The 15732-nt window shown below is 54.3% G+C and overlaps 4 protein-coding genes across 4 annotated transcripts; 2 read left to right on the plus strand and 2 right to left on the minus strand.

The window, feature by feature from the left end:
- Positions 1 to 102: 102 nt before the first annotated feature.
- On the plus strand, positions 103 to 3320 carry MONBRDRAFT_12654 (uncharacterized protein; the record flags this gene model as incomplete). The annotated part of the gene is made up of 2 exons (XM_001750494.1): positions 103 to 447; positions 639 to 3320. The coding sequence occupies 2 exons, from the start codon at positions 103 to 105 to the stop codon at positions 3318 to 3320; spliced, it is 3027 nt and encodes a 1008-aa protein (XP_001750546.1).
- A 472-nt stretch (positions 3321 to 3792) lies between these two features.
- MONBRDRAFT_30065 (uncharacterized protein) lies at positions 3793 to 5140 on the minus strand (the record flags this gene model as incomplete). Its single annotated transcript, XM_001750519.1, has 3 exons — positions 3793 to 4332; positions 4491 to 4893; positions 4983 to 5140. The coding sequence occupies 3 exons, from the start codon at positions 5138 to 5140 to the stop codon at positions 3793 to 3795; spliced, it is 1101 nt and encodes a 366-aa protein (XP_001750571.1).
- A 4373-nt stretch (positions 5141 to 9513) lies between these two features.
- Positions 9514 to 11317, minus strand: MONBRDRAFT_30066 (uncharacterized protein; the record flags this gene model as incomplete). The annotated part of the gene is made up of 2 exons (XM_001750520.1): positions 9514 to 10874; positions 11056 to 11317. 2 exons carry the CDS (start codon positions 11315 to 11317, stop codon positions 9514 to 9516), a joined length of 1623 nt encoding a protein of 540 aa, XP_001750572.1.
- Positions 11318 to 13018: 1701 nt separating this feature from the next.
- MONBRDRAFT_30067 (uncharacterized protein) lies at positions 13019 to 15592 on the plus strand (the record flags this gene model as incomplete). Its single annotated transcript, XM_001750495.1, has 6 exons — positions 13019 to 13082; positions 13159 to 13345; positions 13502 to 13765; positions 13826 to 14098; positions 14220 to 15422; positions 15445 to 15592. 6 exons carry the CDS (start codon positions 13019 to 13021, stop codon positions 15590 to 15592), a joined length of 2139 nt encoding a protein of 712 aa, XP_001750547.1.
- Between the last annotated feature and the right edge of the window lie 140 nt (positions 15593 to 15732).

Genomic DNA, 15732 nt, shown 5'->3' on the forward strand with positions numbered 1-15732 from the left:
TTAATCCCCCCCCCCCCCCCCCTCGGCCGCCATTGCCTACATAGGCTCGGCCGTGTGATCAAATACAACTGCCACCGCGCCTCTCTAGCTCGACGCTTCGGCATGGCGGCAGTGCAACCGCCCGGCACGGGGCTGCATACGAGCCAGGAGAAGCCGTACGGCAGCCGCACGGGCTACGACCACCCTCCCGCCTCCAACAACAGCCACCATTCACCTCACCAACAGCAAGCGTACCCTTCCAACCACTCCACGACCGGCTCTTCCTTTGACAGCAGCTCAGCCCCCATCAATCCGATTCTCGAGCCAAAGCTGCACAATCTGGCCAACGATGCCGCCATCACCGATGCCTACAATAGCCTGACGGCTCAGGTCAATGCTCAAAACGATGCCGTCAATCGCATCGTACAATCACAACAATCCCTGCAACAACAACAAGCCTCCACCCTGGTACGTTGATCGGCGCTCTCCCCAGCTTCATGCCTGTTACACGAGGAGCAAACACAAATGGCTGAGACGAGAGAGAGAGAGAGACACACACCAACAACAACAACAACAACAACAACAAAAGCTTCAGCTTGAACAATCTCACATGACCTTGTCTTCCGCTCCTGCCTCGTGTATCGCTTCACCCGTGACAGAGCTCGGATCGCGCCGCCGTGGAGGACCGCCTCGCGCGAGTTGAAGACCAGATTCGTCGCCAAACAGATGACATGCGCGTCATCAAACAGAATCAAGACCACATTATCCGCCTCTTTCAGGTCCAGAAGCAAGTTCTTGAGCAGGAGCGTCTCATCCGCGCCATCGCAGACCAACAGCAACGCGCCCTGCAGATGATGCAGCCCGTCAATGCCTCCCTCGATCAACTGGCAGTGCTCCAAGCCAACCAACACCAGCTCCTAAGAGGCATGGGCTCCGTTAACCTCCAGCCCACGGCCGGTGTCACCAATCACGCTCAAGCCGTTGGTAGCTACAACGTGCCCACCGTCGTCGGTGGCACCGGTCCTTCTGGCGTCGAGCAGGGCCACCAACTGCATGACACCGTGGCTCGCAGCAATTGGCGAATCGACGGTGACGCTGTCTCTTACGTCCAGGCCGTCCGAGCGCACATGGGCCCCACCATTATCCCGTACGTGCACTTTGACGCTGATACCGACGCCAAGGCTCTGCGCAAAGCCATGCGGGGCCTTGGCACCAATGAGCGCGTTGTCGTCGACATTATCGCCAACCGCACCCGCCAACAGCGCCTTGAGATTGCGCGGGCCTACAGCACCAACTATCGCCGCGATCTTGTCAAGGACTTCCGTAGCGAGATGGGTGGCAAATTGCGCCAACTGCTCGTGTCTCTCGTCTGCACCCGCTTCGAAGCCGAGGCTATTGCCGCTCACGATAGCATCCAGGGCATGGGCACCGACGAGGAATCGCTCATCCTGGTTCTCGCAGACAAGACGGCCACGGAGATGGAGCACATTCGTCGCGCTTACTCGGAGCTTTTCTCCCGTGATCTCGTCGCCGACATTCGCAGCGACACCAGTGGCTGGTTTTGCAAATACCTCGTGGCCTTGGCCGAGGGTAAGCGCGAGGAGGACTCGCGTGGCGTCAATTTCGACCTGGCACAAGAGGACGCCTCGTCCCTCTATGAAGCTGGTGAAAGCCGTATGGGCACAGACGAAAAGGTCTTTGTGGAAATCTTCTCCACCCGCAGCCTGCCTCAGCTTGCTGCCATCGCTACCGCATATGCCAAGCTCTCCGACAACGACCTCAGCCGTGCCATCGAGAAGGAAACAAGCTTCAACTTTCGCCGCGCTCTCCAGGCTACCCTCGCTGCCGCCACCAATCGGGCCGAACATTATGCTCGCGCCCTCAAGACTGCCATGGACGGCGTCGGTCACAACGCCGTCGCCCTCATCTACATCCTCTCCACGCGCGCCGAAATTGACCTCATGGACATCATCACAAGCTACCGCAGCCTCCACGAGGGCGATCTGTATGAGCGTGTCCGCTCAGAAACCCGTTTCGACTACCGGCGCTTGTGCCTCGAACTCTTTGGCGATGCTCTTTTTGACCCGGCAAAGGACGCCAAAATGCTTCGTAAGGCCATGCGTGGTCTCGGCACCAACGAAAAGATGCTGAACCGCATCATTGGCGGCCGCAGCAGCTCACAGCGCGCCGTGATTGCCACTGAGTTTGAGAAGATGTACCAACGCAACCTGGCCAAAGACGTCAACAGCGAAGTGGGCGGTGATTATCGCTGGTTCCTCCTCGCGCTGCTCAAGGATCCGGATGAGTTTGTGGCCTCGGAGGTCCAGCGGGCCATTCGCGGTCTGGGCACGGATGACCGTAGCCTGATTGAAATCATTTGCACACGTGATGCCGCGGAAATGAAGCGACTCAAGGACAAATACCAGGAGCTGTACGGTGTGTCCCTAGCTGAGGCCATTCGCTCCGACACGTCAGGCAACTACTGCAAGCTCCTGTGCAGTATGGTCGAGAATACACGCCGAGAGGATGAGCCCGTGAACCAGGAGCGCGCTCGGGAGGAAGCCGCACGCCTGTACGCGGCGGGCGAGGACCGCATGGGTACGGACGAGGATGCCTTTATCACCGTGTTTAGCACCCACTCCTTTCCCATGCTTCAGGTCATTTTTGAGCACTACGCCAAACTGTGCGACTATGAAATCTCAAAGTCAATCAAGCGCGAGACGAGCTTCAACTTCAAGCGCGCGCTCATCACAATCGTGCGTGCTGTGCGCGAGTACCACGACTTTTTTGCTGAAGAGTTTGAAAACACCATGAAGGGTATTGGAACCAAGGACTACCACCTCGTGCGCCTCATGGTGATGCACTGCGAGAAGGACCTCGACTTAATTGCCGAAGCCTATCATCGTCGCTACAAGCGCACGCTGGAAAGTCGCATCCACTCGGATACCTCGGGCAGCTACCGTCATCTCTTCTTGCGGGTTTTGGATAAGTCTCGGGGTTGGTGCACCAACTTTGCCCAGCGCCAGAAGCACCTATCTGCCACGCAACACGTGCCCCAGCACCATAGCCGCATGCTATACCACCAGGAGGCGCCGCGCCAACTGCGTGACGCTCTCTTGGTCCAAGAGACCACCGGCGGCTTTGACAATTCCTTGCCAGGGTCGCGCCGAGGCTCGATCCCTCAGGGTGCACACCCGCCAGGCTCTGCAGCCAACTTGTACCCCAACCAAGGTCTCAGCCAAGGTCCCGCGCGCAACCAACAGCAAACTCAGGGCAACTCTCGTGTACAGCCAGTTCCCATGGCAGTCCACGGCACGGATCAACCCTCGATCAATCTCTAAAAGTGTTCAACGGGGTGCCACGCCAGCTGTGCTCCGCTGGAGGCGGTCGGCAACATCCTGTCATTCGGTCATGCATGCGATGTGTGCGTCTCCGTTTCCCTCCCGTAGCCCGTATCACATGCCTGTCCTTGTTCGTTGTTTTTTTTTTTTGGTTCAATTCTTGCTTGTCTGGATTGTTTGGCGGGGGGTCTTTTGGTTGTGTGACTTTATGAGTCATGTTACTGTAGTACTAATACCAGAATTTAAATCAGATGTCAAGTTGAATTCCGACGAGGCCTGCGTTCGGGCAAACCATGTTCAATCAACAGCAAGAAATCGAGGTGCCAAAGACACTGGCGCACAGCGCAAAAGGAGTGGAAAAACATGCAGCTTGTCGTAATAAGCAAATAAAAAAAAAACAACAACAACCGTCAACATCGGAGAGCCATCTGCCATTGCTGGCGTCAACAGGAAACGCATAGGAGTCCATGGATCATTTCGAGGGTGTCGAAGACGCTGTCAGCCGGTGCGTGTGCTCGATGTGCATGCGTTCCAAGGTTTGAATGAGGACAACCTCAAGATCGCGATCGGCATCGTGGGCCCGGATAACAATGGGCGGCTGGTCTGTGGGAAAAAAGAGGCGGACGAGCTGGTGGCGGGTTTCCAATTGATTGGCCACGACAACGTCTTGGCCGTAGGCCCGCAATGAGCCCCGGGCCTTGGCTTCGAGCAAGGCATGGTCTGTCTCAAGCTTGAAGGTGACCATAAAGGCCTTGGGGCACCGGGCGCGGAACACCCCAAGCATCTTCGGAACAGGTTGCAGGTCCAGGTGCAGGCCATTTTGTTCTCGGGATTGAATTTTGTGTTCAGGCAGGCATTCCCGAGGGAGGAAGAAATCAGAGACGGCGGCAGCTAGGTAGAGCAGAACTCGGGGCCCCAAGGGTTCGAGGAGTGCTTCAATGCGCTCCAGGAGGGAGAGATAGTCAAATATTGTTACAAAAGGCAGCTCCATTAGTCGTTGATCCTTCAGCGCCTAGAGAGCTCGGAAAGAGGATTGACAAGTGGAAAGTGAAGAAATGGAACCACTTTGACAGCCATTCTCAAGCTTTGAGGTGAGAGGCGCCTACATCCAGGCGAAAAGCCAGGGGGGGTGGGAGGCCTCGTTGCGTGGACGGCAGATGTCTGTCTCACCTGGCGACGAGTGGCGAGCTGTTTGGCCGCCCTGGAGCATAGCTGGCCATCAGCATCAGAGTCCCGATCGAGGTCGATGCGATGTAAAAAAGGACGCATCGAGGTCTTTCGATGCACAAAGAGAACGTGATAGCCGGCTGCCAGAAAGGCCTCTGTGGAGGCGGCCCCACGTTGTCCCCCGGAAAAGTTATCAACAAAACGGACTGTGTTGGCCTCCAATGGCACCGTGGTTCCTCCCGAGGTCACCACAGCCAAGCGACACGCCCCAGGTAGAGCGGCAATAAACTCGGCAACGCGTGCATAATTGTCCTCCTGCTGCATTTGCTGCGCAGCCAACGGCGCCAGCGCCATTTGCTCAAGCTTCAGATGATCCATCTCGTGCCGCTGATCAGCCTGCAAAATGCTGACAATCGAACAGACAGAAGAGAGAGAGAGAGAGATGAATTGGTTTGGTCAGTTTGAGAAAGAGAGAGAGAGAGCTGGCACAACAACGTTGTGGGTGAGAGAGAGAGAGAGAGAGAGAGAGAAAATGAGAGAGAGAGAATAACAAGAGCTAAGAGAGAAAGAGAAAGGTACAAAGACGGCAATTGAATGTCAGCAAATGTTATGGCTGCCAACGAAACTCTGGCAATGTCATCATTTCGGGGCATTTTGAAGATGGCGGCGACCGACTCTTCCTCCTCTGCGGCTCAGGCGGCGGCCGGCGCGTCAGATGTGGTGATCGAGGGGCTGGAGGACGTGGGTTCATGCGTGCGCATGGCAAGAGATATCCAAAATCAACGCTTGCAGAGCTATCAAACATTTGAGACGTAGGTCGCGGTGGTGGTTGTTGTGCCACTGACTCCTGCTACGCGCGGGTCCTTGGTTGGTGTGCTCTCATTGTGTGCCCGAATCACAGCGCTTTCCTGGCCTACTTTGAGGCACGCGACTTTGCCATATATCGTCAAGCCGTGCATGATCATACCCTTACTTCACAGCGCCTAGCTAATGAACTCAAGGTGACGATGCACTCCGCCAATTGGTGTTGCTCGAGGCAAAGAACAAGCTCATGCCATGCGCTCGACATGAAGCCTTTCTTTTCTTGATCAGATGGCCATCATCAGCAACGCCGTCATGCTTGGCTGATGAGGTCCTGGACCGCACCCTTGATCGCTGATACTTTGGTTGTGCTTAGGTGGTGCGGTTGCGCCTCGAAGAACTCGATGCCCTTGGCGCAGCTGAAATTTTGGGCGCCCTGCAAGAGCTGGAGCAGCGGAAGCTGCGACTGGTACGGCAACGGCAAGGCAGCCCCGCCGTGGTCTGGGCCTGTGACACCTTTGCTTTGCTCGCAAGATTCGAAATCCTGACCGAATTGGTGCTTGCTTTGCAACCCCGCTTCACTTAGGTCGCTCAAGACCAGCTGGACCGCTCACAGCGTCCCGCTGAGAAAGATCCCTTCGCTGCATCGGAACACGCTGTTCGCCCGCCACGCGAAGATCGCAGGTTGGTCGCTATCCTGCTTCTTGCCATGTTTTGCACATGAATGAGCCTGGTCTTGACAGCTGGTTCATTGACTGGTCCCACAGCGTGGCGCAGGTGAATCAAGAGCTAGCCGAGCTGGCCCGTGACCTGCTCCTTGAGCTCGACTAGAACTACTCTCTCTTCCTGACCCTACACCCCGCGCCCACAGCGCCGTGCGCTTCATCAGGGCCATTGCCAATCGAAAGCATCTCGAAAAAAACCCATCAACTCGTTGAAGAGTCGACTCTGAGCTCGTTCCATGCTTTCCTTTAAAGCGGGTTTCAGATCACGCACATCACACACACCAGGCACCTGGGCAAAACAAAATCAAAAGAGCAAGACAAACTCGCGTCACCGCCACGTAACTTACACCCTTGCCAGCCTGAAGGTCAGCAGCAGCAAAAAAACTAAAAAAGTAAATCTGATTCGTCCGGGAATCGAACCCGGGTCTACCGCGTGGCAGGCGGCAATTCTACCACTGAACCAACGAATCATCGCTTGGTATAGTGAGACAAATAATCATACATATACAACACTAACACAACCAACATAATGAAAAAATTATGACGACGATGTTCTTTGTCATCAAAAAGATAAGCGTAATTCGTCCGGGAATCGAACCCGGGTCTACCGCGTGGGAAGCGGTAATTCTACCATTGAACCAACGAATCCGTGCTTAATCCGGGCATGCGAATAGAGTTGTATATAATACTCAACAGTCTCACCCACCATCAAAAGAAACGCTCAGCTTCCAAAGAAAGAGAAAAACAAAGAGAAAAACTCAAAAAGTAAATCTGATTCGTCCGGGAATCGAACCCGGGTCTACCGCGTGGCAGGCGGCAATTCTACCACTGAACCAACGAATCATCGCATGTACAACAATGGCACAGTTTTGAGTTTAAAGAGCGATGCTTGTTGTCAAAAAAAAAAACCAACAACAAATGTCCTGACATCCTTCACGGCGCGTGAAGGTCCACGAAGAAAAATAAGTCAATGGACTACGCCTTGATTCAATGCCTAGAAGACGCGCTAAAAAAATCATTACTCGCATGCCAAACGTCCACGCGGGCTGGCTGCCGTCGGGCAGAGCAGTAAAAAAAGTCAAAAAGTAAATCTGATTCGTCCGGGAATCGAACCCGGGTCTACCGCGTGGCAGGCGGCAATTCTACCACTGAACCAACGAATCATCGCTTGAAACTCCCGCCCTTGAAAACAAATATAAAAGGATCCAAAGCTAGTGTCACACAAAATTGATGCAAAGCCCAAGAGCAAAAAAAGAAACTGTGCACCTTTGATGTAGCCTTAGGCTTGGCAAAAGTGCCAAAAAATGTAATCCTGATTCGTCCGGGAATCGAACCCGGGTCTACCGCGTGGCAGGCGGCAATTCTACCACTGAACCAACGAATCATCGCTTGGGATAGTGAGACAAAATAGCTTATATAAATACATTCAAAAAAGACACTCGTTGCCAGTCAACGGGCTGTGTTGTCAGCATATTCGAACGTTGCAGCGGTGACCGTCAAGGTTGTCGCGCTCAAGGGGGCGGAGCTGGGAAACGAAACGGGTGTTCTGGAGTCGTGACACCGTGTTGCGACAGCCCTGGTTGACGGAGCAACCAAAGACCTAGGGCCTCCACAGATGAGACGCAGCCGTCTGTGTATGCTAAACAGACAAGAGCCGAGCAGTGCAGTGGCACGTCCAACTACAGGCTATTCTTTCCCAAACGATCAGAGCCCTGAAATGTCTGTGTTACACAGATCACACGTGTGTGACGCGACCAACAGCCTTCACCTTGATGGGCAGAGATTGAATCCAGCTCTTACATGGACTGTGAATCGCTCCTACCCTACTCGTTCTTGGCGCTGGTTGTTCAGCACGAGATCCAAACAGGTGGCAGGTCTTGGTGCAGCCAAACCTTGCATGCGTCTTGTCCACTACTGGCTAGTCTTGTGCGCAATACAATGGTCAAGCATGCATGCTCAAGCCAGAGCGCATCGCTGCGCTATGAAGAAGCCATCGATTTGGCGCCAGAACTTCCGTCGGCTTTGCTGTGGGAGGTCGTTCTGGACTCTGGCAAGGAGCTGAAGCCCAGCTACCAGTTGACATTTCTTGCGCGCAGTCGTGGTCGTTGGCATTGCTTTGGCGTGTGCCCCGTTTGGGCTCAGCGCCAAGATGGCTCGACCAGGTCATCCATGCGCAGCGCTTTCATTGCTGTTGCTGGCTATCATCAGCTGCCACAGCCTGGCGACTGCCACCGTGTTGCCACCGCAGAGTACGTTCGAATCAGCTCGCTCATACCCCCGGTGGTGGCCCGACATTTGTGAGCATTGAGACATGACGCCCAGGCGTACGTATGTGATGTGGAGCTCATGCCTGACCTGTCTCTTCATTGATCGCAGCTTATGATCTTGTCGTCGGGCAGTATCGCTTCGGGCTTTCCTCGACCCCGGCAACTTGGCTCGATGCCGAAGCTGCATGCATTCGCTATCGTGGTCATTTGGCCACGATTGCGGACCTGACCACAAATCATGCTCTTGTGGACACTTTGCTGCGTGACGTTACCAGTGCTGTTTGGATTGGTGGGTCATCTCGATGGCGCTCACAAGCCTCGTCCCTGGGGAGCAGGAACCATCGCGATGCGTAGGCGTTGATTGACCTGTTTTTTTTTGGCTCATCAAGGCTGCTGTCTCACGTCATGACCTTCATCTTTGCACGCGCAGGGGGCTTTGGCATCGAGAGCTCCGGTCATCCATCATTCGCTTGGTCTTCAGCACTCCCATTTGACTTTACAAACTGGTACGCCGGTGGATTTTGCGCGAGCGTACCATGACGCGAAAACTCTGGCGTTTCAGGGGCACAGCCATGCACACGCGATGCCTCACAATGCAACGTGGGGGTGAATGTTTGTGTTTTCTCCATAGGCGAAATGGACAACCGGCAATGGGATATTCGGCCCCAGCCATTGCTTTAAGTCCATATTCAGCCAAGTGGTATGTACAAGAGCTGTATCTCAAGTTACCGTTTATTTGTCAGCAACACTTGTCAGTGCCCCCGCCATCGCCGCCAACGACAACGACGCGAGCGACGCGACCGCCAACGACAACGACGAGGGCAACGCGACCGCCAACGACAACGGCGAGGGCAACGCGACCGCCAACGACAACGACGAGGGCAACGCGACCGCCAACGACGTCCCCATCAACTGCGGTGCCCACAACCCCCCCTCCTCTTCAGGTGCCTTGCGAAGACACGTCAGGCTATGCGACTGGCCTCAATGTGACTCGGCGTGGAGCTCACCCACTGGTGACGGCAAATATCGAGGCGATCGCTGACTGCGTTCGGCTTTGCGACTCACTGGCTCGTTGCACCTATTTTGAGTATAAGGATGAGGGCGTTTGCTTGCTGTATAGTGGCTCCAACATACAGGCGCAGTATGAGGAATCAACGGTTGCAGTGCGACAGGTGTGTATGCCACATGAGTTACGCACCACTCTGGTATGTGATCATGTTGAGCACCGCGAACTCACATGGTATGCCCGTTTGCTGTGAAACAGAGAGTCAGTTGCTGCCCATCTGCAGGGTCATACATTTTGAGTCCAACAGGCATGATGGCCAGTAGCACTAGCAGCACGTCGAGTACATCGAGTACATCAAGCACATCTAGTACGTCAAGTACTTCTAGTACATCGAGTACTTCAAGTACATCTAGTACATCTAGTACATCGAGAACGTCTAGCACGTCCAGCACGTCCAGCACGTCTAGTACATCCAGTACGTCGAGCACGTCAAGCACGTCTAGCACGTCGAGCACATCTAGTACATCTAGCACGTCCAGTACGTCCAGTACGTCCAGTACGTCCAGTACATCGAGCAGCTCCAGTACGTCTAGTACATCGAGAACGTCTAGCACGTCCAGCACGTCCAGCACGTCTAGTCCATCCAGTACGTCGAGCACGAGCAGTACGTCTAGCACGTCGAGCACCTCGAGCACTTCTAGTACGAGTAGCACGTCTAGCACGTCGAGCACGAGCAGTACGTCTAGCACGTCGAGCACGTCGAGCACTTCTAGTACGAGTAGCACGTCTAGCACGTCGAGCACGAGCAGTACGTCTAGCACGTCAAGCACGTCTAGCACGTCGAGCACTTCTAGTACGAGTAGCACGTCCAGCACGTCCAGCACTTCTAGTACATCCAGTACATCCAGTACATCCAGCACTTCTAGTACATCCAGTACATCCAGTACATCCAGTACATCGAGCACGAGCAGTACGTCTAGCACGTCGAGCACGTCGAGCACTTCTAGTACGAGTAGCACGTCTAGCACGTCGAGCACGAGCAGTACGTCTAGCACGTCGAGCACGTCTAGCACGTCGAGCACTTCTAGTACGAGTAGCACGTCTAGCACGTCGAGCACGAGTAGCACGTCTAGCACGTCGAGCACGAGCAGTACGTCTAGCACGTCGAGCACGTCTAGCACGTCGAGCACTTCTAGTACGAGTAGCACGTCTAGCACGTCGAGCACGAGTAGCACGTCTAGCACGTCGAGCACGTCGAGCAGTTCTAGTACGAGTAGCACGTCTAGCACGTCAAGCACGAGCAGTACGTCTAGCACGTCTAGTACGTCTAGCACGTCGAGCACTTCTAGTACGAGTAGCACGTCTAGTACATCCAGTACATCCAGCACGTCTAGTACGTCCAGTACATCGAGTACGAGCAGCACGTCCAGCACGTCCAGTACATCGAGTACGAGCAGCACGTCCAGCACGTCCAGCACCTCTAGTACATCCAGTACATCCAGTACATCCAGTACATCGAGCACGAGCAGCACGAGCAGCACCTCCAGTACATCGAGTACGAGCAGTACATCGAGTACGTCTAGCACGTCTAGCACGTCAAGCACGAGCAGCACGAGCAGCACGAGCAGCACGAGCAGCACGAGCAGCACGTCTAGTACGAGCAGCACGAGCAGCACGAGCAGTACGTCTAGTACGAGCAGCACGAGCACGACTAGCACGACGAGTACGACGGCTGTGCCGCTGGGTTGTGTTCAGAACGCGGTGGCAACGTCTGAGCGTGTGGTGGATGTAGTGCTCGTGCTGGACTCGAGCGACTCGCTGCAGGCGTCTGGGTGGGAGCAGGTTGTTGCTTTTGCACAGAGCGTGGTGAGCGGGATTGAGAGGATCGGGGCCAATGCGGTGCAGGTTGCAGCGGTGTCGTTTTCGACGGATCCCGAGCTGTTGTTTGATTTTACGGAGGGCCAGAACCGGAGCGTGATTGAGGCGGAGCTGTCGAGCGCGGTATTTTTGGCGGGGCAGACGTTTACGCATCGGGCGCTTCAGCTGGTTTCGACGGCGCTGGTGTCGCCTGGGAGCGGCTCTGGGCGGCGTGCAGGAGCAGATCTGGCGGTGCTTGTGGTGACGGACGGGAATCCGTCGAACCGGAACCCTGTGCCTGGGGCTGTGTCTGCGCTTGTGGGCGCGGGGGCGGAGATGTATGCACTGGGGGTGACGAATGCGGTGTCGGACGAGGTGTTGTTGGAGCTTGTGAATGGGGAAGCGTCGCACGTGTTGCGGGCGGCTACGCTTCCGGGGTTGATGCAACGCGATGTGCAGCAGGAGGCGCTGAGTTTGGTGGTGTGCGATTCATAAGCACCTGCTCGTTTTTTTCCTTTTCACATCTCTCGAAATGCATTTTTTTCGCGTTCTAAATTGAACATCATCTCACGACATGCTCTTTTCCCTAATCGCTTGGGTCTGGACTTCGAGTAGAGCACAAGTGTGACTTGTGCCAATGACACGACCTTTTCCATGTCACAATCGCCTCGCACAGCGCCAAAGATGTCGCTGAGACATACAAAGTGTCAGCGTCAAATTCTAGCTCCCACGCATCTCAACGCTTTCACTGCTTTCGCATGCATTCAGCGTCGTTAACTTGTCTCTTTTCACTGGAGTCTCCATCGCTGATATAACTTCACTTTTTGACGAATATACGCACCTAAACACAGACACACTTGGGCTGACCCTAGGCAAGTGAGTAAGCAACACGTGCCTCCCGTACTTTGCAATCTGTGGGCAGACTGCCTTGTGTGATTTGGGATCGGGCAACCCTTCAGCTATTTTAACGCTGCATCTGGTCTAGTTACTGTGAATGCTTGCCGACCGCAGCTGGTTCAATGGACCTCAAGACACCATCAAACTTTTCGCTCGGTCCCGACGGACGTCTCTCAAATCTCTCTCAAAACGCTCCCTCAAACCTACGCGCTTCCTCGCAACTCAAAACTGGCCTATAACCGCTTGACCAATGAGTGCTCATCACGCAGGCTCTACTTCTGTGCCGCTCCTCGCACAGGGCACTTCATAGGTCGCTTCGCGGCTCTGGTCCACGCTGACCATATCCAGCGCCACTTTGACGGCGTCTGCCTACGCTCATCGTAGGGTCCCTCTGTGGGAACTCCTGTGTACACCAGTCGCGTCTTTTTATGCCTTGACTTGTATCTTCTTGTCATATTTACTGTATTTTTGTGGTATTTTCGTGATTGCTCGTGTGATGTCCTTCTGGTCTGTGGTCGGTTGTTTTCTCAACCCGACGTTGTGTCTTGCTATAGGAGTGTAAGTGTGCCGTGTGTTCTCTGTGTTTGTGCTGTGGGGCTTGGGGCAATTACCCTCGGGAGGAAATGTCATGTACTTTGACATATTCGATCCCCTGTATTCTGTAGAATACCTTTTTGAATTGCTTTTGCCCAAATTTACGTTCTGACTTGATTCATAAAAGGTATTCTTTGTCATGATGGGGCTCGAAATATTTGTATATCTTTGTTGCTATTCTGAATAAGTTCAGGCCATTTTTGAGGGCTTCAATAATTCAAATCTCAACATGAGATAAAGGGGTTGAAAGTATATTACTTCTGGTTGACAATTTCATTTTTTTTTTCCAATTTTGTTCATCTCTTTCGCGCATCAAAGCCAGCTGCCAAAGGGATACCTTGCCAACCCTGAGCAGATCTGACCATGCCAAGAGACCGCCATGCCATGGCCTGCGATGGTCAACAACGACGACGTGCAGCAACTATCGACACCTTCTTTCCCATTCAAGGTGGGCTCCGCGTGTGATGTGGCCCACTTTCTAGCCAGCCTCATTAGGCGCACGCTCTGATTGCGGCTTCCAATAGGGACCCGATCTGTTGCCACAGCTTCAACGACCGTGGCAGATGAAGTTGCCGACGTTGCCGCCAGTGCCCAACCGCCCGTGACCGCAGAAAGAGCCCCATCGCCTTCGGCTGCGAGCACGCAGGCGCCATCATCGCTCCTTCCATGCCCTCGACCTCCACCAGGTGTTCCCCTGCCGATCAATTTAGGGTGAGTCGATTGTCGAGCCCTTTTTTGTTGGTTTGCTTGTTCTGATAACGTGACAGCAGCCCTACGCAGCTGTGTTGACCGACATAACCTGGTTGAATTCTCATCGATGTCGCTTCGCTCGCACGCCTGGTACGCTGGTCCCGGCCGCGCCTTCAGGTCTCAAATCACCTGCGCCGCACTCGGCAATACGCTTTTTCAAAACGCACTCATCAAGGCTCTCAAAGAGCACCCTATTCCCAACGTCAAGCCTCCACAGTCCAGCACTCTGCAACGACTTGCCGAACACCTGCATGAAAAGCACTGGACACGATTCCCGAATGCCAAGTCAATTAAACAGATTCGATCGATTGGGGCCGCTAAGCTCAAGCCGTTTCATGAACAAACCTGGTTCGTCTTCGAACGCGTCAATGAGGAGATCCGGTATGACCCGCCGAGTAACGCAGCCTTGGCTACGCCTCGTCTGCGAACCGGCGCACGTAGACGCGCCAGTTCCCGCGCTCCTGCAAATGGTGAGCCTGAGTCATCAACGACATCCCCTTCTGAACCCATCACCGGCCCAGGGTCCTCCGCTAATGTGGAGGACAGCGCTGAGACATCAGATCCACCATTGCACCCTGAAGCAACATCAGACATCATGCCCTCATCACAACCGCAGCCGTCACCACAACAGCAACAACAGCAACAACAGCAGCCACTCCATGATGGTGCTCAAGCTGAGCCCGAGCCTGGGGACGCTTCCCCCATGCAGCTTCTGTAGGTACTCGCCTTCAAGAAGATGACCTTGCTTGGCTTAAAATGGTCTCATTTTCCAGTCACAACGCATGCTCACCTGTTCAAAATCTTGCCTCTGTTTGTATGTCTTCACGAATTGCAGGATGGCCTTTCACGAGCATCAAGTGCAGACCAATCGAACCCTTGACTTTGAGCTATGCCACCATGCCCGGTTACCATGTGCGGGCAGCTATCGCACCCCGCTGGCCTCCCTGTATCTGCTGGAGGGCGCAGAAATACTCTACTGGAACCCTCTCGTGGCACCAACACCACTAAATTGTCACGAATGTGGTACCCAGCTATCAGCCTTGCCAGCATCGTGTCCTCGGAGTGCGAACTGGTCCAAGTTGTTTCCCATCGAACACGAGGGCGCAGAGCCACGATTTGCCTCCTTTCGCGTCGTTCGCTGCCCAAACGATGATTGTGCCCTGCGCTTGAAGAAGAAAGGGCAAAAGTCTGCCCAATCCTTTCACTCCGGCCTGGAAGCCGTGCTCGAGGCCATGCCTACCTCATTGGCATCCATGTTTGAGCTCCACATCGGCTCGCGCAACCCAAAGGCATTCTATAGCATGCCATTCTACACCCGCGTCTTTGAGTCGCTTTGTGGAAGTACCACCTTGCTCTCGTTAGAGGAGGAGTGCAATCGGCAAGCCAGCGTGCGAATGACTTTGCTTGACACATGCTATTGCTCCCACGTGCTCGAATTTCGGAAGCGCGCCGTCCAAGTCACCGATATAGCTGATGTCAATATCCCAGGGCTGCCATCCAAACGCCCTTTTCCGAAGCCTCGTGAAGTGGTGGCAAATCTCAAGGTGGAGCCTCTCGCGGCAGTGCACCGACGTTGGAAAGACGACAAAAACCACTATCAGATGTTCACCAGTACTTATCGGCGGACGCTTGGGCGGCTTCGTACAACCTTGGGCGACCAGATCATGCCTCAGCTTCTACAAAGCAGTGCAATCATGCTGGCCTCTTCAGCAGATGTGCTGGCCATGGATCACACCTTCAAGCTCTTGAAAAATGTTCGTGGCACGGGCTACAACGCTGTCGCCACAATCCGGAGCAACACATCAGGGGCAGCACTAGCTGTGATGGTACCCACCACTGCAATCGGTCACCTTTCCCATACTTTGAGCGGCATATCACACCTGCAACAGGCACTTTCAAAAAAGGCGTTGCAGCAACTGAAAGTCAAAATCGACTCAGGAACCGTCCTTTTCGAGCACTTGAACGCTGATGAGCGTTTTGCCTTTGAGCTCCTTGCTCACTACGGCATCACGCAATCTTCAAAAGAAGGCCATTTGTCGTGGAGGCCATCGGCGCCGCAGGATTGGATTGAACAACTCGCCGCGCCAGACAGCCAAGCCATCTACGTGGACAATTGCTGTACCGTGCGCGAACAATTACTCGCTGCTCTGCCTTCTTTGGCCCGACAGTTTCAAACCCCTCAAGACGCGCGACAATATGAGCCAGTGAGCAGCCGAATTGTGCACATCAGAGTCTTGGAGAGCGAACGCCTGCGCACTGCCTCTGGAGCATCGCCAGAAGCTCGGGACGAGGCTGGCCAAGAAACTACTCAAATGCCAGCAGAAGAGTCGACTAGCATGACAGACGAA

The sequence above is a fragment of the Monosiga brevicollis genome, genomic scaffold (genome assembly GCF_000002865.3).
Source record: "Monosiga brevicollis MX1 MONBRscaffold_42 genomic scaffold, whole genome shotgun sequence".
Lineage (NCBI taxonomy): Eukaryota > Choanoflagellata > Craspedida > Salpingoecidae > Monosiga > Monosiga brevicollis.